Source organism: Pseudochaenichthys georgianus, chromosome 8, assembly GCF_902827115.2.
Source record: "Pseudochaenichthys georgianus chromosome 8, fPseGeo1.2, whole genome shotgun sequence".
Lineage (NCBI taxonomy): Eukaryota > Metazoa > Chordata > Actinopteri > Perciformes > Channichthyidae > Pseudochaenichthys > Pseudochaenichthys georgianus.
The window spans coordinates 30953627-30980305 of record NC_047510.2 but is presented as its reverse complement, the minus strand read 5'-3'; the positions used below and the strand labels follow the sequence as shown (position 1 = coordinate 30980305).

The 26679-nt window shown below is 42.2% G+C and overlaps 1 protein-coding gene across 1 annotated transcript; it reads left to right on the top strand.

Moving 5' to 3' along the window:
• Window positions 1-411: 411 nt before the first annotated feature.
• On the top strand, window positions 412-23506 carry fscn1a (fascin actin-bundling protein 1a). Its single transcript, XM_034089535.2, has 5 exons — window positions 412-1457; window positions 16492-16648; window positions 17834-17955; window positions 20011-20178; window positions 21427-23506. The coding sequence occupies exons 1-5, from the start codon at window positions 617-619 to the stop codon at window positions 21633-21635; spliced, it is 1497 nt and encodes a 498-aa protein (XP_033945426.1). The 5' UTR covers window positions 412-616; the 3' UTR covers window positions 21636-23506.
• Window positions 23507-26679: the final 3173 nt, after the last annotated feature.

The window sequence follows — 26679 nt, the reverse complement described above, 5'->3', positions numbered from 1 at the left end:
AAGAGGAATTCATTCAACTCCTCTATTTCCAACTAATGACAACACAAACCGAACAAAATTGCAAATGGTATAGATGTTGGCTGATTTTTTTCTTGTAATATGGTCTTGCAAAAGCTGAGCTGAGCAACTTCAACTATAGACTGACGTCATCCATGTAGTTTGGACTGGAGCATGTGGCCATACATTGTTCAGTGTACCTTCAAGTCAAAGCCATTCTTCATTTCTCTGTATAAACACTTACCTGACTAAAAGACTTGTAAGAAACACAGATAATAAAGAGATACGCATTTTAACTGGAGGGATTTTTTTGTTTTAAATCGACAGAAAATGAAGCAAAGAAAAGGCAAACTTCGGTCCATTTTAGGGGGGCATGGCCAGTCCCGTGACGTCACTGATGGTTATATAGGCTGCAGCTGTGGCAGCAGCGTGCTCGCGCTGTTAAAACAGGGAGAGCACTGAGGACCGGTGGCGCGCGTTCACACACACACACTCCCCCAAACAAAGAGAAGCACGCGAGGCAGCACAGAGCATCCCACCCTTTCAGCCCTCGAGCTCCATCCATCCCCTCTTTTTGGCACAGAACCGGTCCCGGTCCGAGCGCACAGAAAAACCGACAATGACAACCAACGGCTCGACTAACGGAACCAGCGACATGCTGCAGATCCAGTTCGGTTTGATCAACTGCGGGAACAAATACCTCACCGCGGAGATGTTCGGCTTCAAAATCAACGCGTCCGCCTCCAGTATGAAGAAGAAGCAGATCTGGACTCTGGAGCAGAGCGGGGACGACTCCACCGGGAACGTTTTCCACCTCAAGTCTCACCTGGGCCGGTACATCGCCGCCGATAAGGACGGGAACGTCACCGGGGAAAGTGAGACCCCGGGCGCGGAGTGCCGCTTCGTCATCACCGCGCACGATGATGGCCGCTGGTCCCTGCAGTCCGAGCCGCACGGCCGGTTCCTGGGCGGCACCGAGGACCGGATCATCTGCTTCGCGCAGACCGCGTCTGTGGCGGAGAAGTGGAGCGTGCACATCGCCATGCACCCGCAAGTGAACCTCTTCAGCGTGACGCGCAAGCGGTACGCGCACCTGAGCGGCAAGGTGGACGAGATCGCCATCGACCGGGACGTGCCGTGGGGGGTGGACTCCATGATCACGCTGGTGTTCCGGGACCAGCGGTACCACCTGCAGACCTCAGACAACCGGTTCCTGAGCAGCGACGGTGCGCTGCTCGCCACCACCGACCGGAGCACCGGATACACGCTGGAGTTCCGCTCCGGTAAGGTGGCGTTCAGGGACTGCGGAGGGAAGTACCTGGCGCCTTCAGGGCCCTCCGGTACCATGAAGTCCGGGAAGAACGCGCGGGTCGGGAAGGACGAGCTGTTCGTGCTGGAGCAGAGCCACCCGCAGGTCGTGCTAACAGCCGCCAACGAGAGGAACGTCTCCACCCGGCAAGGTGGGTGTGGTGGCCCGGTGTGTGTGTGAGAGAATGTGTGTGGTGACCGGTGACGGGTAGTGTGTGTGTTGGTATTTACTATTTGAAGTTGGGACACTGCACATTGATTAACACAGGCACCTGAGTCCATCATGTAAATGTGGCAGATTTTGCAATATGGTTGATGGCATTCAGATGAAACATACAAGAGCACATAAGCACAGAACAAACACAATTACAGCACATGTTAAAGTGCATTCATGAAACCCCATAACACACATGAGCACACATGAGCACACATGAGCACACATGAGCAAACGGGCACAGAGGATTAGATGAATGATGATATAACTCCTACTTCAGTTGATGACAACATGTTTGATTGCCCAGAAACCACTGCTTTACATATTTGGAGAAGGAGTTGAGATGTCCCTGAGTGTGTGTGTGTGTGTAGGCCTGATGGTCCTTCTGGTGACAGCTAGTGTGTGTGTGTGTGTGTGTGTGTGTGTGTGTGTGTGTGTGTGTATTTGGACTTATTTATTTGAGAGTACAATGCCACCATGTAAACGTGACAGATTTACCCATAGAGGCTCATTTTTATCTGCAGGTTGATGTCTAAAAGAAAACATACAAAAGCTCAGAAAAAACACAATCACCGCACATTTGATCATTAAGAGCACATTAAAACAACCCTAAACACACACAGACACTTGTGATGAGATGTGATGTTCCTTATGCGTTTGTGTGTTAGATTGGGTATGAAGGCCTGTTGTTCCTACCAGTGACAGCTAGTGTGTGTGTTGGTATTTCATCCTCTGGCAAAAGAAGGGTTAACGTGATGGAATGTCAGACTGCAGCCCACACACACACACACACACACACACACACACACACACACACACACACACACACACACACACACACACACACACACACACACACACACACACACACACACACACGCGCGGTAGGATATGGGACATGTTAATGACCCACACATTCACACACAACACAGGCCTGTGAGTGTATTTACATGCTACACAATGGCTTGTTTGAGCAGCGTCCACATCCCTATATCTGTCGATCCTCCTCACTCAAAAACCTGTATAGACGTTTATGGGAAAACCTGCACTTAATTTAAACATAATTGAAAATACGAGCTGATAAAAGCAGAATGAGCATAGTCCATGTTCGTTGTAAGTGAGTTTTTTTACAGACATGAGAAGGATGCTAACAAAGAGTCCTTGGCTCTGTGAACACATGCAGCTTCATGTGCTCGTGTGCCGTCATTCAGATGTAAAGCAGCTTTAAACGGTGACTGGCAGGAGGCTGAACTGACACAGCAGAACAGCTTGGAGAAAGGATGGCACATAATGTCTTAAAAACCGCCACATTTGGCCCAAATGTTACGTAAAATCCTTTAATCCAGGTGTTGTGGCCCGAGCCTGTTTTTCAGGTCCGAGGCTCGAAAATGGGGCAAATTAATAATCTTTTTTCCCAAAGCAATCATAAACCTGTGAGTTGGATTTAGAAAGTCAGAATCAATATCGATGTTTTTATTTTACAGTAAATTCAGATTGAACATAGTAAAAAAATGTAAATGTCCAAATAAAATCATTACTTTAGTGAAAACCACCCTTGAATGATGGGTTAGTAGACTAAAAGCTTTAGGAATCCAAACTATAACATATAATAAGTACCCTGTGTCAAGATTGATGCAAAACAAGTTAAATGTGACCTTTTTAGAGAGATTTTGAAAATAGAAAAACACTTCTGGGGTCATTTGGGTGGATTTTCCATATCTCTGGCCCCCCTCGGTCGATTTTGGTGATTGACATCTCTTTTGAACCGTTGGAGCCAATAGAATCGAGGGGAAGTTCCCAAATCCACCTACACGTTAGCTTGCCCAAACCGAAAGCTATGTTACACTCTGAAAACTATTCTTATTGCCATAAATATGATGATGGATTATCAGTAATCATTTCAAAGTGACAGACATTGGATTAACCCTCAGCAGCGTTTTAATGCCATTGAACACCGTTTTTGATCAAAGAACAGCAAAGGTAAGAAGTATTTGCCTTTTTTTGCTCCGTAAAGTGAAGTTGTGTGTTGTCTTTGGGTTAGTTTTGGTCGCACAGTGATGATACTTATCCCATTGGAATCTCAGTTTTGCTTGTTTGTGCAGATCCGATGAAGTATAAAAGATCGCTAAGTGCGTTAGCACTCTTTCACTTAGTGCTAATTCAGACGCTCGGTAGTTGTTAAAATGGTTCGTATCGTCAGTTAGCTGAGTTTCTTCCCGTTAAGTGGGTACGACACATTAATAGGTTGTTAAATGTTAAGAAGCCCTGAGACACAGTTTCGTGATTGTTGTGCTTTGCCCCCCTGGGGTTTAACAGGATAGCCAGGGGGCAATATGCTGTTACTTTTATGATTGAGTAATCTGCATAACAATAACAAGCGAAACATTTGCAATCCAGTTCTTAAAAGTTCGAGGTAATGTCTTTAGATGACTTCTTCTCGTCTAAATCCCACAGATGTTTGCTTTGATATGATTTAACTCCAAGAAAAGCAAGTCATTTCTACTCTTGGGAAGCTGAACACAGCTTTTTCTGCCATTTCTTTCCACAGATGTACTGTATAGAAATATTAGCAGCTAACCTAATAAAAACTGATAGTTTTGACATGTGTTACCTAATAGTCTATATTAGAGCATTCCACTGCACTTCCACCCTGTTATTCAGGACTGTATTTAAAATGCAAAACATTAGTCATCACCATCGGCATGAATAAGCTTTCGAACATAATCAGAATTTCACACGGCCCGAAGGCATCGAAATTCTCCGAGTATTGTCGTCTTGCCAATTTAAAAGCAGATACGTTCCTCAAACCTCAGAGTAATGATCCTCGTTTCACGTATATTTCAGATAATAAATGGTTGATATAAGGTTTTCTTGTTTTAGCTGAAAGAGGTGGCATATTAAAGCTTGTTCCTTCCTTCCTCCTTTCATTCCTTCCTCCTTTATTCCCTCCCCCTTTCCTTCTCTTCTTCTTGCATCACCTTTTCCCTTATTGGGCCTCCCATCTGTCTTTTTATGTCCATCATTTCCTGCCCTTTTCTTCTTCTTCTCTGCCTCCTCACCCCTCCCCCACTCTCAGCTGCTGATGCTTTCTGTCTGAGGTCATTATCAGTAGCATCCCTCACATTGATGGGAGTCTAAATAGTTTTACGAGTGAATGCATCCTTTAATTTCACCATTTAATTTAAATTAATCCGGGAGTCCTCCATTTTAACGCAGTAGTGAGTGTGATGCATGCTTGAAAAACCTTTTTAAAATATATCAACGCCTGAGAAGCAGAGAGACTGTGGCACGGAGTGTCTGCTGTAATGAATGATAGGCACACACTAATTGATGCTCTTTAAATCTATAATCAGTATCTGGTTAGAGGAGGAAATTGGTGAGAATACCGTGTGGTTTTGCAACAAAGTCTGATTCATCTATGCTTATTTTCTGTTCCTGTATTTCTGTCACACCCTGAGTTGTTTATTTTCCTGCAGCCTGGCTTTGTTTACTTGTGGAGGGATATGTATCCACTCTTCTCTCCTTCAGCCTCTTCACACTCTCTGACACAAAATGGAGGCCGTTTTTTTGGCGGAGATTTAATAAAAAGCCAGGAAAACATAATAAACTCTGGCGATTTTTAAACGGATCTGTTGGAATTAGATGATGACCTCCTCTGTATTGAGAGCATGAATTGCATTTTAATAATCCCCCAGTGAAAAATCTAATTTCTGCCAAATCAGATTATGTATTATGTTGGCTGCGGTCAGTGCAATGCCACGGGGACATCTGCCCACACAAGTGTTTAATACTCACACCATTAAATAGTTTATTACATTTATTCAGGATATGTTCTGGGAAACACTATTACAAATTCCTGTTGAAGCAAGACAATTGATCTGGTTTGGCTTGGCTAACTTTAATGGCATTAGTCAAGAATAAAAACCATCAGTTGCAGCTGTGGATACATTATGATGGACAAATGGTGTGTTGGAAAAGTACCAATCTGATAACTACAGCAGTTATCTTGCTGGATTCTGACCTTATTAAGCAGATCGGGTATCGGACATTTTGATAACCTCTTCACGTTAAGGCTGCTCTGTGGAGGTTTCTTGCGAACAGACAAAAGTTGTCTAAATGTAGTGTTTCTGACCAAAATGCATTGTTTGTATCCTCAATGTCTTTAATCTGTAGAGTGTATTATCTACTTGCATCGATTTGTAAACCTCTTTTTCCAAAGCTGCGTTATTGGCTAGACTGCAGTCTTTTTCTTAACTTTGTCGGGCCTTTTTAAATACATTTCTTCCTCGAATGCCGACCCCAATTTTCACTTAATTGGCATAGAACAGGGTTAAGAATGTGTTGCGTGTGCGTTCTCATGTGCCCGTACCATACAAACACAATAGAGGACCGCAGTAACGCGTCCTAAAACCCGGAAGTAAGTTAGCATTTTTACCACTTCCGGTTCCTTCGATAAAAAGCAATGACATTTCTCAATAGTTTAGGAAAATAGCTGGAAATCAGGTCTGTGGTTGAAACACATTGAAGAGACGGATCACGTTTTGTTCTACGACATTGAACACATCAGCAGCTGGTGATTTCTGAAGAGTTGACGTGTCTGAAAAACGATGGATGTTACCAAGTGGCTGAATAGGACTACAGAAGTTGTCGAGGCCGATGTACGTCATTACGCCGAACACGTAAACACTCCCGCTAAGTTTGTTCCCACTGTTCTGCTTGAAAGCAAGTCCCTGCCTCCTGCAGAGTGTTGAAACAAAAGCTTCAACTCGTACCATTTTGAATCTGTATTTTTGAATATGGATCTTAAGTTGGCGTGACGTTGAAGCAGCGACCCTGCTGTTGTTCCTTTATAGCATAACGTTAGCATTTTGCGACTAGATTTATGCTTCGAAAATTATAAAACTAGGATAGACATGTGGATATTATCCGGCTGAACAAAACGTGATCCGTCTCTTAAATGTGTTTCAACCACAGACCTTATTTCCAGCTATTTTCCAAAACCCTACGGAGAGATTGCGTTGCGTTTTGTCGAAGGAACCGGAAGGAGTTTACTTCCTGGTTTTAGGACGCGTCACTGCGGTGCTCTATGGGGACCCAATGTGAAAACGTAGGGGCAACATTTACCATTTTTATTTTAGTGACGTTTTTTATCCACTAATTGTTTGTCCTATTTAATGAGTTCGACATGCCATCACAAGAGCGCAAGTTGACTATTTAAATGGACCAGAATTCAAAGATATTTGGTCCCAGAAAACTGGAAGGGCACTAGGAGAGCGTAGACGTCGGTTATAGCTACTTACACAAGTGAATAATTATGAATGTTTCCACCCAAGGGATTCAGATCCACTTAAAAATGTAATGTGCTCTTCCTTTGCCCATGATGCACCATTCCACCAAATTTCATAAATATCGGGCGAGTAGGTATTCTGCTATCCTGCTGACCATCGTATAAACCAAACTTAAAACCTAACCTCCCTGGGTTAGCAAATTAGCAAATATTCACATTTCAGAAGCTGAAACCTATGAGTTTTGGGCATTTTTGCTAAATAACATAAATCAGATTATACCTTTGGTCGACTCTCTGACTTGTGTTTTAGTGCCATAGAAGTTCCTGCAGCCATTGTACCTACCCAATGGTTTAGGTAGCCCTTGTTTTGAAGGAACCAGATTGGTATTAAGGGAGAAAAAGACTTATTGGTGCATCCCAAATGAGGTCAATGACTGATATAATGCCTTGCTCAAAGACACTTGATGAGTCATGTCCTCCCTGCAGCTTTGATCTAATCCGTCCAAAACAAACAGACGGTCTAAATCTTTATAGGAAGACCTCGTTCAACCCTGCAACAACTGGATCATTGTGATCTGGATTAAATGCTGAGTGGAATTAAACTGGCTCCAGATGTTTTTCAACCGGCAGCTGCTCGGAGCTCCTCTCCGCCAGGCAGAGGCAAAGATGGCAGCTGAAGTCCACCGGCTCTCATTATCAGTCGGAGGTTTTTCATTTTGACGTTGGCGAGCTCAAGTGGGTCAGCCCAAAAGCTGCTTTGCAACAATCAAAAGTGTAGATTTTGTGACCGAGTTCAGGGGAGAATCCGGTTTAGACTTCCTCTCATTGGGTGCAGTCTGTCAGAAATGTTCAGACACACTTGTGAGGACTTTCTGACTTTTTTTTAAATTGTAGCTTTAATATAATCTCATTGTAGTCGAGTTGTTTTGTTTGTGAAAGTGAATCCAAAATCACGAGGAATTTATTTTTGGGCATTAACTGCAAATATATAACCCACTAATTCCTGCGATGTCACTTTTTACGTTTTCCTACCAACATCTATCGTCTATCTATTCTTTACTTTCTGGTTAAATATGTACACGTTCAACCAACGCCATAAAAGAAATCTATTAAACGATCCAGTTTTATGGACGCACGCAGTATTCCATGTTGGGAACCACCTGAACAAATGATCAGTCTTCCTAATTCTTCCATCCTCATAATTACCGTTAAAGTGACCCTTTTCTGTGGCTTCCTGACCGTTATGTGCACTCTCCTCACCCCTGAGTCATAGATGGTCACAAATTCCCAGAGAGACTTGTTAACGACCCTCCTATGGACCGAGACACGATTATCACTCAGTTAGCTCGGAGCTCGATGGCCTTTTAAGTGTCCTCTAAACTCTGGTGTGAGTGCGAGAGAAGACTGAGCAATGGTTTGTCGGCTAAATGGACAAGAGGTCCTCATCTGTCGGGCTGACCACTGAGTGCTGGAGACTGCTTTATAACTGTTGGTCACCAGAGAAGGCCGACATGGAGATTACATCCTGTGGAGTGTCACTGGTCTCCGAACCTAATTATATATATTCAAAGTGATCCCTGCAGATTTTTGTTTGAGTAGAACACTTTTGACGATGTGGCAATAAGGCAGTGAATGGTCAATGTGTTCTGGATGCTGGATTTACAAGTCCAATAAAACACGACTAAAGCCGCGTTTAAAGAATAGTTTGACATTAATTAGCTTTCCAGAGTTAGAAGACGAGATGATACCATTGTCGTATTTGTTTGTTTTTGTATGAAGGCTTGACAAGTTAGCTTAGCATGAATACTGGAACAAGCTAGTTCTGTCCTTAATACGAAAGAACAACGAAAGAAAACATGTGGTTTTACAGGGGGTTGTTGGTGGGACTACTTTTGGACAGGAAATAGTCCAGCACATAACCCCCACATTTACAAGACTTGGTATAAAGTACCCGCAAGGTCGTGTGAAAAGATTGAAAATACCAAGTAGTCTTTAAAGAAATAGTTGATACTTAAAGGTGGGGTAGGTAATGTTGGAGAAACCAGCTCGAGTGTGCTAGAATTTGAAAATACACAGCCGAAAAAAATCTGCAACTTCCTCACAGAGCCCCTCCTCCAACACACACGAACGCGCACATGACCAATGAGGGCACGAGATCAGTTTGTGCCCAGATGGAAGGCTGACAGGCAGGTAGGCCATCCAGTTACTTTAGCCGGCTCAGATGATTGGTCGTGCTTTTTACAGCGCCACGGCTTCCACAGATGAATTTTTTTTTATGGATTTTTTGTCAAAGCACTTCAGATATTCATTGCTATCGGATGTTAAGAGCACTCCATGGAATATAACAAAGTGTATCTCGAGCCGGTTTCTCAAACTTACCTACCCCACCTTTAAGAACATTAGATACATTTCAAAAGAGAAATCACAAGATTGATACCAATGTCTGTTAAATATGAAGGTATGTTTGCGGTTTGTGTGCAGGGGTTGTGTGCAGGACTATTTCTTGGCAAGTCACTGCACCCGGGCCAAGAAGCAAGATTTAACTCTTAAAACACTGAGTTTTTCGCTAAGCTAACCGGCTGCTGACTGTTCATATTGACCTTTATAGACATGCGTGGTATCAATCTTCCCGTTGATACACAATGTCCTTGTATCGTCTCTTAATATTTGTCCTTGTTTGATGTTTCAATGGAGCTGCTGTGATGCAAGAAACATTTCTACCATCAAAGTATTATCGTATCTAACTCTCAGCCGAAAAGCGAACAAGCTTATTCCCCAAAATGTCGAACTATTGACACAGTTTGACAAGTCACTGTTTGTTTGGATTACTGTTGGAATCCAGCTCAGTCTCACATTTTCAAGCTCTCTCCAAAGTGTTAATGATGAGACTTTGAATCATGTTTCAGAGACTGAGGCTTCATCTTGAGTCTGGCTGTGATTCAGCCCTGACACCCTCCCTGTATTCTTCAGCCTCCCTCTGGCAGGAAGTGAGACACGCACACAGTCGACCTTGGCTGGTGTGATATAATCGCCGCAGGGTGAAGGGTGATGATTTTACAACACATCAACGCAGACACATCCACTCAATAAAAAATAAAAAGGGGACTCAATCAATGAATGTATCCTTGGTAATGTTCACTGGCTGTGACATGCTGATGCTCTAATGTGTTTATAGACCCTCAGAGTGTGTGTGTGTGTGTGTGTGTGTGTGTGTTCTGGGAGCGTGCCAGGGGAGCTGCCTCACGTTGACTGCAGAGCCTCTCCTCTTTTAATGTCGCCTACTTTATTAGAGGTCAGCTGGTCTCCAGAGTCATTCTGCTCCTGGGTGTGTCTCGAACTAAGTCCCAAGGTTCTTTAGTGCACACATTAAACACAGAATGGGGTTGAAATCAAGTTAGCGAAAGATTTGAGGCACAAAGCTGCATCTCAAATGTCTGACCTCGATTTATTTTTCGAGCATTAATTAGAGGAAAGGGCACAATGTGTTCTGTGTGGCTTGATCGTCATTGGGTCTGCATGCTTATCCAACATTTATATCCAATTGCATTACGGGCAATATATGACGCTCAGTCTCATATCAATATGTCTCTAATGGGACTTCTCTCATGCTGTGCTGCAGCACCTCTTTTCACCCTCTGTCTGAAACCAGAGCCCAGTCTGCTCTGATTGGTTAGCTGGTCGGCTCTGTTGTGATTGGTCGAACGCTTATTTGAGAGTTTTTGCTCAAATTGTGCAGTCTTACTCATCATACTGAATGTGTGTGTGTGGATCAGAACAAAGGACGATGATCTCTCCCTGTTTGTGCCCCAGCTGGTCGCCTCTTCGGCCGGGCCTGCTGAACAATAGGACAACACACACACACACACACACACACACACAACTGCACTTGTAACAATCGAGTGCTGCTGGCTCACAGAAACCGAGGCCAACAATCTGCCTGCCGCCATCAGGCAGAATGTGGTGGGCGGGGTGGACAGAAAGATAGAGGGCTTGTTTTTCAAATGTGTGTGTGATGTGGATTCTGGATGTGTGGTCACTAATTCTGGTCTGGTTAGCTGGAGAGGGAGTGTGTGTAAGTGACCCTCTGCCCTGCTCCTACATTGAACCCCTTAAAGTGATCTGTATTGACATATCTAGGCATTTAAAAAACACACACACACAGCCTCGGCCTGGGTCACGGCTGAGGCTTCAGGGTGAATGTGTGTGTGCCCACCAGTATTTTCCTTTCCTTGTGATAACACATGACCAGATTCAGTGTGTGTAGGAGACACTAAGCCTCTGACTGTTAGTGAAGGAGACGACACTTCCTCCTCTCCACTGACAGGCTAGTCAAATATTGCCCTAATTCTTTCAAAACATTCAGGTTTGTGACAAACTGCCGTCCAGCTCACGGTACGGCATGTAAAGTGAAGCGTGCCGTGTTTTGTTAGTTTCTCCGTTTATTTTCATATAGTGGAATGTGGTGTTTTCCCTTCCTCGGTGACTGACTTCAACGAGTGTTAGGTGTTGTTTGTAAAGATTATACAGTGACGTGAAGCTCAGCTGACTGCCGCTAACAGTTTGAACAAAATAACATGTTTTATTCGTAAATGTTTTATTGCTCTGTTTTTAGACTTACTTCCATTAAAGCTGGTGCTTTCTGCTCATATTCAGTATCATTCAAATGCACAGTTTAATGCCAGAAACATTAAGGATATTTTAGTTTAACTTCTTGAGATAAACGTCTCATCGCCTTGGATCCTGTACATGTATTTTAGGCGACTTGGTTGCTTTTTTAGGTTGTTTATTCTCAGGTATACTTTACAGTTTACCTCCAGACTAAACAAAGGACTAGCTTTAGAATAGCTTTTTAGCATAGAGACTGGAAACGGGGGAAACGGTAAACCTGGCCCCGACCTAAGGCAACAAACTGTGCCTACCATACTTTTAAAGCTCACGTTCAAACTAGGAATATAAATTGTCGAGATATTTGTTAAACTCTATCATTCAAATCTACTGTAACTCCCTGCAGTCTCTGCCAGGTCACAACCTCCTCCTAAAAACGCTGAATTCACCTTTTTACATTTTGCATATTTTTTTAATGAACGACTGGACTTGGATTTTGCATTATTCAAACATTTGAGTGGGTTTAGTGCAGCCTCTGTGATGGTCCCTCTTATGGAGCTTCTATTTATATCATAGATGTTCTTTCAAAGTTCACTCATAACTTTTTATTTCAATAAATGCTTTACTAACTCTGAGCTGTTGATTATACTTAACCATGACATTTAATTGACGGTTGAAGTCAACAATGACTCATTTTAAGAGATAAACAAACGTATAACATTACGATGACTCAGACATTGTTTTCAAGATTCTTTTGGTATTCATATGATCTGGGATATAGCTGTGTATTTCATTTTAGAATTGTCTTCAGTCAAACTTCATGAAATTGTAGGACCCTGTTTTGTCAATTGAATGGCAACCCTTATTATTTGATGTTGAGGACATGGTTTAGTTCAGAGAAGATGTTAATATTAGAGATGTCCCGATCACGCGATTTTCAAAAGATCGGAATCGGGAGGAAAAAAATCGGATTTTTTAAATTTATTTTATTTAATGTTACAAAACTAAAATGACCATGTTCACGTCTTAAAGTCATCCTGAGGCCTTAGTTTTGGTTTAAAATGACACAAAAGACATAAAGATCGGATCGGGGAAAATCGGGACATCCCTAGTTAATATGTTATGATGGTCAAAGAGTTGACCTTTTACCTTTGATCATATTTACATTTTGTGCAGTTTTGACTTTAAAGTCGTGGACTTTTACCATGTAGTATTACAATACTTTGCGTCAAACTCCTTGACTGAAGCGTACTTGTAGAACGGTTCGTTAATAGTTAAAATAGGTAATAATAATTTAGGTTTTAAATAATGAACATTGACTATTTTTAGAACATTTTGAAATAAGCTGACTCATGGTGTCCGGCTGAAGTTGTTGGGAGAAGTTTTCCAGCAGATGTTTTTCTTTCCCTCCTGCCTCAGAAATAAATGGTCTGTTCGGTGCTACTGTCGGGAGTGTGTGTGTGTGTGTGTTTGCAGGAAACAGAGGATTATGGGATGTGAGTCACGATCCGTCATGCAGATCCTCTTCTCTCCTCATTTTGCCGCCATGTCTGCTGCAGCGACATGTGTTCCTCCTCCACACCATGTGGTTCCCATTACTCTCTTATATTTTCCTTTTCAATCATCAGTGTGCGTGTGTGTGCTGCGTCAGTGTGTGTGTGTGTGCTGCGTCAGTGTGTGTGTGTGTGCTGCGTCAGTGTGTGTGTGTGCTGCGTCAGTGTGTGTGTGTGTGCTGCGTCAGTGTGTGTACATCTGCACATATTTCTGCAGAAACTCAATCTGTCCGCAGAGGCCAGAGCCACGCAGTTGACTTTAGCACTCGCTCAGCAGGAGAGCAGCGATGTATATATTTGTTTCTCTGATTCTTTGGGAGAGCTTACGTTATGCTGTTCTGTGACTGGGAGCTTTGTTTCTTTGTACTCTATAAAGTACATCTTTGGCTTCAGTTGGAGCGCGTGCAGCTTGTAATCAGACACCACGTGTTGTGTGAAAGCAAAAAGGACAAAGGATATTGAGAAACTGTTGGGAAATAAATGAAAGATGTCGGACTTGGATGCCGGTCTGAACTTTTTTTTTTTCATCTGAGCTGAATTTGTTGGACCCTCCGCTTGACTTAAAGTTATACCGCAACGCCCCTGATGTAGCAAAACTTGCATTAGAGTGTTTTTTCACTGTCGGCGTGTCATGATGGATTTCATTACGAGTCATCCCACAGGACTGTTCTCTGCATAACGCAAGTCTTTATGACCCACGCACACTTTGACTCACATCATTTATAACGGTTCATCCTGTTCAAGCCGTCACTTCGGTCCAAACCGCTGCCAGAGGGATTATCATTTCTGTGCGCCCGTACAATACTTTAGATTTTCCAGGAGGGCATTTATTCAAATTTAGCACAACGGTCTATTTTGACCTTAAAAAATAAGTAAAGCATTTGGTGCTCAAAGGCAAGGTCACTGTGACCTCACAAAACACATTTCCTCTGCATTTCGTATAGCTTACACTTTTATTCAAAGCAACCTGAAATATGTGCAATCTTTTTTCTTTTTTCTGTCAGAAACAAAACATAAAACAATAATAATATATATATATTCTTTTTTTTTTTTTACTCATAATAATAATTATAACAAAGTACAAAAAAATTATAATACCAAAACAAAAAATTCTCAAATAGTCCGTCATGTTCAACCGGGGCAAGAAGAAGCTTAAACACGTTTCTGGTCCTACCCCGCCCAGAGCATACATTTTCCTTATAAATAAAAGATTAGGTCATCGTCCTCATGTTTGTCTTGTTAGTTTTTTGTTTTTTACAAAACAATCAGAAAGAGATTATTTTTACAATTACAAGAAATAACAAATGGGATTTTACAGGTCTTGTTCATAACCATTCATGATTTGGCTCCTAAATAATACTTTCAGTTTAGACTTGCGCAATATTTCAGTGCATCAGTAGTTATTCCACAGACTTCACCTTTTGATGAGATGCAATGAAGTGGCATTTGTTCGTACGGGTGTTTTTTTGATAATGCAGTTTCCTCTCAACGTGTGCAGCTTTCTCTCCGTGTGAGAAGTCCCTGGATATTATGAGGTAATTGTTGATTTGCGGCTTTCAACATAATTTGAATAGTTGTATAGTCAACCAGGTCTTGTAGTGTTTGGTTTGATAAATAATGTATTTGTTGGTTCTCTGTACGTAGTTTTATGTATAACTCGTATGGCTCTTTTTTGCAGGATGAAGATGGGATGTGTATTTGTTTTGTGTGTTCCCCCACACAATACATCATGAATGGAAGTGTGAAGGAGCAGGACAGCAGACACAAGGAAGCTTGATTAATTAGGTCTTTGGCTTTATTCACAATTGCTATTGGTTTGAACTGAACAGGACATTAGCTTCGTATTACTCCAACCTTTTCTTTTTGCGGTTTATGGCCACGCTGCATTCGAAACCGGTGGGATTTTAAGTCTCTTGACATTATCATTCAGATGCTAACTTATAACAATTTATCACGAATGTAGGATCAAATAATGAAGCTGGGACGTTTTACACAGAAATGGACGTGACCTCATCCATAGGCTTTATTTGTCTCTTTATCGACGGGGTCATTTTGCTATTGAATCATAAGCCTCAAGCTCCTCCAACGATGAGACATAACCATACACATGTTTAAACTTCTGCAACAAAATACACAAACGCCCTTTCATCTGAAGTATGACTAGAAAAAGCTACTTCTGACTTTGACCCACTTGAACAGCAATGTGATTGTGATTCTCTCTCTTCATGTCTGACCGCTGCAGCCATTAGTGAGGCTGTAGGAGAACATGTGAAAAAGGAGATGCAGATGGGGAGGGCGCCTCACGTGAGGGGGAGGGCGCCTCACGTGAGGGGGAGACGGATGGGCAACACATGAGAGTTTGTTTTCTTCCACACATGTTGCTTTCTCCCCGTGTCTCGCTCTGCACACATTTACTCAGACAGGCCATCTCTCTCTGTGCGGCCTGCAGCTATACGTCCACGCCGTGACCTCGGCATGTACAATAGCACGCATTGTTCTGCGTGTGTGTGTGTGTGTGTGTGTGTGTGTGTGTCTGTGTGAGCAGTACAGTAGAGGGTGGAGTAGGTCTTCATCCTATATAATCTATAGATGATTCATGTTTGTTTACCTCATTGTTGCTCTTAAGTGCCTTAATGGGGTTAATTCAATTTGATGAGGTCTGGTTGGGTGTATGCACACACACACACACACACACACACACACCCATGCACGTGCACGTCAGCCTTAGATTTAGTATCAATAGCTATTTCTTTATGTAATAAAAGGTCAGAACAACAGTCCAAACCCCCAAGCATACCCAGCATGCAGTGCTGTGGAAGTCTGATAAGAAGCAAATCCTCAAATTGGACGCTGGGCCTGATTTACAGAAAAGCCCAAATCCTTATGTCTCAGTTAAGGGTGACATTAAGGATTTTTGGTGTTATATAAATAACAATCCTCTTATTTTAGGATTAACACGTTTTGGTATTACAGAGCTGTCAAAAAAGCAATGATTGAACGGCTTCTCAAACATATGACGATGCTCTAATGATAAATAAGTAACAATTAATCGATTAAACAAATTCTAAATACATGATCTGTTGATGAAGGATCTGGAAGCTTTAGCTGTTGGGGAACTAAGTCTTTTTAAAACAAAATGTATTTGAATGCGTTTAGTGATGGTCCACCATGAAGAATAATCCTTTGAACTGCAGTGGGGTCCGTCTGCACTAGGACATATGGGTGTGTGTGTGTGTGTGTGTGCAGCTGTGTGAAATCCTTCACTAATCCAAGCCTGTCTGATGTTGCTCATTTAGTTGTCTGATCCTGACCAGAGGATGTGGGTGTGTGTTGGAAGCCGTTTATACGTGTGTGTGTGTGTGTGTGTGTGTGTGTGATTGTCGAGTGTGTGTCTACATCTGCTTGAGCTCGTCAGTGGTCCTCTGCAGCTATTTGGGGCCTCACATGTGCACATGTTGTTGAGCTGATGACTGACCCACTGCCCTGTATTTTAACTAACCTCCTCCCACCTCTCTGACCACGCCCAGGTATGGACCTTTCAGCCAATCAGGACGAGGAAGGCGACCAGGAAGTGTTCCAGGTGGAGATTTGTCGCGAAAACAGGAAGTGTGCGTTCCGTACCGCTGCCGGAAAATACTGGACCCTGACTGCTAACGGAGGCCTGCAGTGCACCGCCTCCACCAAGTACGCATCTCACTCACACACACACACACACACACATACAAACACATACATACATACATACACACACACACACACACACACTTGACGAGGGAGTTTTGTGTGTTGAATTTAATTGTGTGTGTGTTGGGGGTAAAGAGTGAGTGACCGCATCTCAAGGCTGTGGCATGTTGGGGGGGACTAAGTGCGCCTGGCTGTGACCTCCACCTGTAGGGTGACTTTCTTTATGTGCTGTGTTCCTGTTGACCCCTGACCTCTCACCCCGTTGATTTCTCTCTGATGCCCCGGACAGATTCAGAAGCTTAGACTTATCTTGAGTACTTGGCTTTGTTATTGTGTGTTAGAGGAATACTCCGACCTCAGAAAGGCCATTTGTGCATCAATTAATCACCCCTTGAAATCTATATAGGGGCAACGTTTAAGGGACCCTATTATATTTTTGGGGGGGTTTTCCCTAAAATCCCAAGTTTCCTCCAGAGGGAGTTTCTCTCCCATTCCCCCCCACCCTGCCTGAACCGCCTCCATTGGACTCCTTTGTTTACTTCCTGAACATATTAACGTCACTATTTAAAGCTTCTATTGGCTAACACATTGTACGTGATGGGCTAAGGGGCGGGACATCTCTTAGCTGTTGACCAATCACAACAGCATGAAGACATGTCCCAGTGGAGACACTAAATAGGGCATTTTTAACTCAAAGGTAGAACAAATCTGATGAGAAGCATGTGTCCATTTTTGTTGTTTAGATGAGCAGAGGAGAACAGCGCTCTGCAGGAACTCCAACAAATTCCTTCATCACATTCCTGACATTTAATTCTCCTCGCAGATCCGACCACAAACATGTCTTTATCCAACATGTCCTCTCTTTGCTTTGAGAGAAGGATTCAGAGCTTATCTGATCAAAGAAAGCCAGGCAGACTGCTATATGAGAAGATGAAACCCTTCTCTGTGCCAAGTGAAAGGATTAAGACGCAACTTGATTCAGGTTAACTAAAGAGACCTAATGAAGCTTATCCTTTTACTTTGAGCCTACATATCCCATTACCCCGCAGTCACTTAATTCAGCGTTAAACCGTCCTGAGCGGAGTTGAAAGTGACCGTGTGTTCACACTGCTGGATCTCCTCCTGCCATGTCAATGTAAGTATCCTCCCTATCTCTCATGCTTCGTACGTTCTCCTCTCTCTCAGGTCTGCTAACTGCTACTTTGACATCGAGTGGCGTGGGAAGAGGCTGACTCTCCGGGCTGCCAACGGGAAATACGTCGCCGCCAAGAAAAACGGGCAGCTCGCAGCGACCATCGACTCTGCCGGTCGGTGAGATTTGTTGATTCAGCCGTTCAGACAATGACTGATTTATTGACTCACTTTTCAGCGGTGTTATAATTAAAATCATGGCTGAATGTTCCCGTTAGTTCTGAGCTCGAAAGGCTTCAGTAGTTTCGGGGAATCTTTCTCCTTCTTCTTCTCCTGCCACGTTGCATGCAAGTGAATTATGTTGATTGGAAACATCGTGATGAACTGCTGAGTATGCACAGTCACTGAGGAGCTTGTACAATGATACATAAACTGTGGAAAGTCACTTTTACTCAAGAACTGTACATAAGTACGAGTTTCCCTGACTTGGTACTTATTATTTCCATACCACGTAGGATAGCTTATATAACATACTATATCTCGTTACACCTCAAAGCTAATATCCTACTTTTCCACAAGGAACAAAAAAGTATACAGATTTTGTTGCACATCTAAATATTCTTTTTTCCTCTCCCATTACTCATTTAAGGACTCTTCAGATTTATATTTAGTTCAGAACCATTTCACTTGACTTTGTATATATTATTAAGAAGTTAAACGAGCACCATCTTGAACGGCTTGAGTAGAGGCTCAAGTTTGCAGGCACATAATGTCCCGTCAAAGTGCAAATTATTATTTGTTTGCACTCTTTCGTGCTCATTTTAAAGAACAATATATGTTTTAAGTAAGGGAGAACGTGCAGTGAGGCAGTCGATAAGGAAAATAAACCGACCAACGGATCGGGATCCCGGCGCAAAGCGAACTGCCCACGCTTATTATTTATTAAACGGCTACCTACTAAATAAATCAACGAGTTCACCCACAATATTGACTTAAAAAAGATTTTATTAAATAAAAAATGATCGTATTGTTTCCGCTAAGATAAATCAGTCCGTACCACTGCGTAGCGTTAAATCCAAAGTTTCCTGCTTACCACAAATTAATATGAAAATAAATATTCAAAAAGAATTCCATTATGTTTTATGATGGATAAAACTAATGTTTGTTGTTAGCAAAGGTCTTTTCTCCTTAGCAACCATGTGCTAGCGAAAATTAACAACCTCTGGAATGTGCAAATTGACCAATCAGAATCAAGTATTCAACTTGGCTGTATTATAATGTATTTTCAAGGTGCTGGTCGATCTGTTGCATTCGGTCAGCTGAATTCTTGTAAAAACACCAGCAGACACAGAAGTTACGAACAGTTCCTGTGAAGACTTTGCACACAGTTGGTCGTTAGAGAATCTGCTGCCCTCGCTGCGTTACACAAGCTTCGTGTCAGCTGCAGATCAGAAGATACTGCGTTATAAAAGCAGCTGCCGGCCTCAGAGGATCAAAGCTTCACTTTGTTCTGCAGCTTCTGATGAGATACCACAGAGCTTTTTAGGGCATATTTGAAGCCAAGCTGCTTTGCATTCATTTTTAATGACATGTATGAATATTCAGCCCTGAAGCTCAAACTGTGAGCTGCAGTGTGATGCGTTAGTTAGGGATTTGAATGCATAGGTCTGGGTGATTTAAATATATGAGCCAAAGGGTTGTTAAGCTGCAGTGGTGGAATGTTAATTTGAAGTTTAATTACTGTATTTAGGTAAACTGTTGAAGTACTTTACTTAAGTCATTTAATGTCATGCTTTTATATGCTTCTGCTCTCCTACTAAAGTCACGTTTAAGATTAAGAATACTAATAAAAGCATAACACTAATAAATTAGGATGTATTAAACATTAAACTACCCATCAGTATATAAATCTCCACCATTACCAGCTGCAACGTTGGTGACGTACACATTAATGCATCAACATGTATAATACAACATTATGATGTATATTATTCTGAAATTATGTGTTTTGGTACTTTACGTATATTTGATGCTAGTACTTGTGTATTGCTATACTGCAGTGTTACTTTAACTTTAGTAAAAGATACTTAAAGTACGTATTCTGGGTAATCATATATGTTATATTACTGGATTGTGATTATTGATGTGTTAAGGTATTTATCCCAGGCTGAAGTGAATTCAACTGTTGTGGTTTTTGCATAAGTTTAACCCCCTGACTCTTGTGTCTCCAGGTGAGTCTGAGGAGTTTCTGATGAAGCTGATTAACCGCCCGATCATCGTTCTGCGCGGCGAGCATGGCTTCATCGGCTGCAGGAAGGTGACGGGAACGCTGGACTCAAACCGCTCCACCTATGATTACTTCACCCTGGAGTTCAGAGACGGCGCCTACAGCCTGCAAGGTCAGACTCAGGGTTTCAGCAGATAGGCAACCGTGTCATTTGACAACTGTGGGATGTAAATGTGCTGCAGGATTATAAGGGATTAAACCATAAGGGATTCTCATTATGAATTTACATTTGTGCCAAAAAGAGGGATTTGATTCGGATAATTGCCCTGCCTTCACATTATGTAATTCAAACAAAGCCATTTTTAAGCCCAACCTTTTGTTCCCTCCTCCATATGTTTCACACCCTTTCCCCACGTTTCTGACGCATAATTGAGCGCTGCAGGAATGAGTCCTAAACTTGGAAAAGCTAGTATTTTAGCACTGACTCGAAGTCAATGATTTGTTCAGATGCCTTAAAAAAGGTCTATGGTAATCACGAGCTTAAGAGATGTTTACGTTTTGTTAGGACATACAATATGTCAGTAAATACTCCACTGGTGAACATCTGACGTTTCTATGTGTCGTAAAACCACAGTTGCTAACAAAACTAAATGAGACTAATAAATGTCATCACACTGAACATTAGCCACCTTTAGCTTAGCGGTGATGACGTGAAGTCATGTGACCGTGCTGTAGTTCCTTTATAGCCTAACGTTAGCTTTTTACTTCAGGCGATTGCACTTAAAGGTGGGGTAGGTAAGTTTCAGAAACCGGCTCGAGATACACTTTTTGTTATATTCCATGGAATGCTCTTAACATCCCGATAGCAATGAATATCTGAAGTGCTTTGACAAAAAATCCATGAAAAAATGTCATCTGTAGAAGCCGTAATACTGTAAAAAGTACAACCAATCCGGTTAGCCGGGCCGGCTAAAGTAACTGGATGGCCTACCTGCCTGTCAGCCTTCCATCGGGGCACACACTTATCTCGTGCCCTCATTGGTCATGTGCGCCTTTGTGAGTGTTGGAGGAGGGGCTCTATAAGGAAGTGGCAGATTTTCTCCGGTTGTGTATTTTCAAATTCTAGCGATCTCGAGCCGGTTTCTCAAACTTACCTACCCCACCTTTAAGCTTCAACTATTATAAAAGTGGTGTTCATATGTGGAGTATATCCTGTTGGATCAAATGTGTCCGTGTGTTTGCCACAGATCTTATATATTCCAAAATCACAAGGAAAAATCCCATTGTTATTTCTTGAGGGAGATCTTGCAATACCAGCTTCCAGGTTGGCCTACACAAATCGTCATCCTTGCAACTCACTGCAAACATGACTATCTATCTTCGCCACCTTTTCTCAAACCCTTTTCCTCTCCTCCTGCAGACTCCACGGGTAAATACTGGATGGTGGGTAACGAGCAGTCGGTGGTGAGCAGCAGCGACACGCCCGTTGACTTCCTCTTCGAGTTCTGCGACTACAACAAGCTGGCCATCCGCCATGTTACCGACAGCAAGTATCTCCGCGGCGACCACGCCGGCGTCCTGAAGGCCAACGCTGACGACCTGGAGACCGCCACACTGTGGGAATACTGAGGGATCTGCTGCGATGCTGAGGAATGAATTGAAAGTGTGGCGACGCAGCACAAACCCCATCATACATCTACCTACCAACCCCTCCTCGCTCCTTATATTATGATACTTATGACTTTATATGTTAATGAACTGCACAGAGAGAACAGGAAGGAGACACTCCTTTCTCTCGTCCTCCCTTTCCTTCCCTTTTCCCAGCGCCAACCTTTATCTGTTGCCATATTTACCGTGGGGCCGTGCACTTTTTTGTCCGATCTGATTCGCTGCTCAAACCTGTCACTCGCTCCCTCCTCGCCTTACGATTGATGTCGTCCCTCCCTCCTTCCCGCCCCAGAACATCTGTTTCTCCCTGATCTAATCTCCCAAAAACAGATCCACCAACCGGAGGAAATCTGCTTCCTGTTAGCTGGATTTTAAAGATGGAGACGGTGAGTCTGTTTGTGGGAAAGCTTCTTGTAGAAACATAATTTTTTTCTTTGTCTGTGTTTTTCCAGGCCCTATGTGATATAACTGGAGTGGAGCTGATAATTAAAGATATCGAAGACGGGTTTAACCCCTTTATTCATCTCATCTGTAAAAAATAACTAAATGTAAACCAGTTTCCTGTGTTGTTATCTAGCTGTGTTCTCATTGGTCACCACGGGGGGATTTCCTGGACCAAACGGGATGTAGGAAGTTAAAACACTTACCCTTCCCCCCCTCTTCTTCACACACTAAACCTATTGTCCTGAAAACAATATAAATAAATTAAAAATAGCAAATGTTGCAGTCACATACTGTATGTTTATATGACAGAAAAAACACTCCCTGATACACAGTTGGATTTCTTTTTCTACGTCCAAGGCACAGACATTATCATGGATACAGTAGGGAGCTATTGCAACTGGAGTGAAATGATTTATAAACCCTTTTTTGATGAAAGCTTCTTTTTGAATCCCTCGACCAAACCTACACCTCAGCCTTTATCGAGACCAAGATAACAGACCATCATCTCTTACACACACATACACGCGCGCAACTGGAACCTGGTGCTGCTCACTCCTGTTATAACTCGTGAAATATTAATAAAGTCGAGCATCTCTCACCAAAAGACGGTGATTTTCTGCTGCCCCTGCAGCTGAAAGCCTTGCCATATATATCTGAAATCTGCTGCTTCTTTAGTTTTCTGTCTGAAGTAGAGATGTGACCAAATTGTTTTTTGTTGGGTTTTTTTCTGTTCCTGACTCCTCGATGACGGTGAGGAAGGGATACGTTTCAAAAAAAAAAGAGAGAGAAAAGAAGCAGATTTTGAATAATTTGTCATCTATTTAACTGAATTGTCTGTTATGCAGTCGTGTAGCACAATGCATTGGTCTTTGATTCTCCACCCTTCTGCTTTCCACATAAACACATTAATGATTTCCGTAAAAAGACGTAAATTATTGGGCTGTCTCCCCACATCATCCTCTTCCTCGTTAATCATTCCTCTGATGTGTAAATCAGAATGGAAAACCAATCATTGTACTCCCATGAAATAATACATGATTGTAGCCGGCTCCTCACCAACTCCGTCCAATTCTCTTGGAGCGTTTTCTGCATGAAGGGTTGGGAATCTCAAGCGAATAAAAAGGAGCGTTTGTCCTCGGAGAAAACGAGGTAACAGAGACCAAGGCTTAGACAAACGGATGTGGAAGGGTAAACATGTGGTAATGACTGTGCCTTACTCTTTTTTGGGCAGTAGGGAAGAAAAGAAATGAATCCACATCTTTGCTTTGTATAACTGGAACTTCTTTTGTATTATTTTGTATAATTTTTTTGATATTGTGGATTAACCTCTCTTGTGCCATTGGTTCACCTGAAATCCAACGACCAATAAAACTGGGATTTGGAACGCTTCACGTCTCTTTAATTGCGTTTCGGTCCTTTTTGTCCCCTTATAAAACTAGCAATAATCATGTTTACATATTACACATAATTGTAAATTGTATTTGCTGAAATGAAAACTGTCACTATGTTATCAGCTGGATCAAACAAATCGATTAAGTAGGCTATTAGCTTTTTGAGTATAAAACTTGTGTCCAATTAGATTTGTAATGTTTTTGTCATATTTCTAGATGTCCTAAATATTTGCATAATGTCTACGACTTTGCATTAAAAACGGAAGCTAAAGATACATTTCTTGGCCTAATATAGCATCACCACTTTATTATCTGCAAAGAAACATTAAAATAAAGACAGATAATGTTGCAGTGTAGGCTATTAGGTTAGTTAATATTAGTTTAGTAAAAGTATTAACTAGTATTACAGTTAGTAAGAAAATATTGACAGTTTACTGTTATTTCTTTGTAAAACAACCCTATTTTGTTACTTGGCTTTCTCATTTCAAAACGTTTGTTCAGTTTGTAATGTTACAAGAGGTATACATGAAGTATTAAATCATCCTTGTCGTTGGAAATAACTCCAAAGGTTACTTCTGAAAGCAGTACAGTAAGCTAGTTAGCCAAACATGCTAGCAAACGGTAAACTAGTTAGCCAAACAGCAGGCTGGCTAACTAGCTTACTGCTTGCTCACGTTGGAGCAGAGAAACACTGTTTAATTCATTCCTCACACTTTAATTATTTTGTTTTATGCCTCCATTCAAAAATATTTAAACACATGGACATAATCAAAACGTAAACTAGACTAGTTTAAGGGTTGCTAATCTTTGTTATCACAAACACTGTTCCTGTAGGTATTCAGTATGTAAAATGAAAGAAAATGTATGCATCCTAGTTTTTCTTGAATACAACATGTATAACCGGCGGCCCTTTCTTCCCCGGCACATTTCTCAGTTAATCACAGCGCTTTACTCTTGGTCTCCTGCCAGTGTCTGACCACAGCGGCTCCATGTGCTGTCCCATTTACACACACATAGTTTATATGGAAACACATTTTTTCCCTGTCTCCTGAATGGAGCCTTTGTGTTGAAATATTTATTCTGCTGCAGAGAAAGGGCACTACCCCCCCCCCCCCCCCCCCCCCCCCTCTAAAGATTCACACACATTAACACACATCCATGGAGGTAATGTAATGATGGAGCAGGTCTCTAATCCCAGAGGAACACCCAACATAGCAAAACAAACACATACTTCCCCTCTACCTAATCTCCCACATCTCCCCTTCCCACTTAATCTGTCTCTCCCTCTGTCTCTCTCTCTGTCTGCTTTAATCATCCTCCCCTCAATCCCTCATACTTTTTCTCCTCCCCATTTCCCCCCGTCCTCCTTCTCTTGGAACCATTTTTGCTGAAAAAGATGAGTCACACAAACTATGACCCAGATCCCAGGAATGGGTGCAGTGGTTAGTGGGTACAACGACGCCCCAGGAACAAATGGAAAGGGAAAATGGGGGGGGGAGGTTAAGGGAGGAGAGACTGCAAAATGGCCGCTCTCTCCACACACATCTGAACCCTCCCTACACCTCAACTGTTGTTACCATGGAAACAGCAGCTGGCAGATGAATCAAAGAGGCGAGAGTGTGTGGCGTTGTCAGGGTCTAGAAATGTCACAAAAGAAAAAAGCTTCATTACATGCAAAATGTGGGCCGATGGAGGCCTATTTATGAGGCTTGTGTGTGGTTTGGGGTGGGTAGGGGTTGAGTAAAGCTTAAGTGGGGGTTAAGATGAGGAGGAGGAGGAGGAGGGTGGATGTCAGCCTTTGATCAGAACAGTACAAGGCCATTTTCTGCTGAACTACTCACAATCTTTGCCCCCATATTCCTCCACCAACTGCAGAGGGTGTGTGTGTGTGTGTGTGTGTGTGTGTGTGTGTGTGTGTGTGTGTGTGTGTGTGTGTGTGTGTGTGTGTGTGTGTGTGTGTGTGTGTGTGTGTGTGTGTGTGTGTGTTTCTGCAGGCTTTTCCTCCCTGTAATCAAATCGACATCCACTCGTGTTCCTCCATCTCTCACGTGGCCCGGCAGTGGGTCAACGGGTCAGTCACTAATCTCTTTAGAGGAAGAGAAGGAGCAACACGGGTCTCTGCAGGATGAATAGCAGGTTGATTCAATATGACAGATTAAACAGCAGAGACACAGAGGGCACTTTTAGCGTGCTGTGTCACATTTGAACAATGTAGACATGTCTTGACTTTCAAAATAAAGTGCACATAGTCAATGCATTCCCCTCCTGGCAGCATTTAGAAACGTAAGCTTGCAAACATGCTAACAATGACAATTTGGGTGCCAGTCCAGCCTTAGGCAAGTGATCCGGGTTTAAGTGCTGCTCCAGATGTTAGATTTTATTGTTCCCCAGATGTAATTATTTCCATTCAATCAGAGCAGTGGAGCTAATGGTGATAAAGACTTTATTTTAAAACCTTTGTGAAGGTTTTTAGGTACAAAAATCTTCCGAGTGAAAGCCTGGGGTCGATGCTAAAAAATTATATATTTCTGATGTGAAAATGTCCCACTCCAGGAAATGTTGAAATACTAAAGTGGAAATCTTCATGTTGATCATGGTGTAAAGGCCAATAAATGACTATCAATGTAAGTGTTTATCATAAACCTCTCCTCTTTTTCCCTTCCCCTTATTTTATTTCTACATTATGTGTAAATATGTCTTATATTTGTTGTAGATACTTTTTGTTTTGTAATACTTTTGGTATCCACTGTGATAAATCACAATACAAATAATATGTAAGAGAATATTAGTGTTTAACTATCAGCAGCAGGTATTAAAAGTCTTACAAACTGTATGAGCATCTGTGCTGGAGGCACAGCTGTAAAAGCACACACTCATTAAAAAAATACACACACTCATTAAAGATACACACAAACAATAACATACTCAAACAGTGCCAGCGGAGACCGTCTGGGGAGCGAATGCTGCCAGACACAGCAGTCCTTATGGACCAGGCAGCAGAGGCAACATACATAAGTGTCAACAAATTAGAAGGAAAAAAATATTTTAAAAATACAGATTTCAGTATTCTGAGGCTCTGAGCCCCATTTATTTTCCTCACAGACGGCAACAAAAGTCCGAAATTATACGATTTAAAATAAAAGCAATAATTGTGGCTTGATATTGAGTAA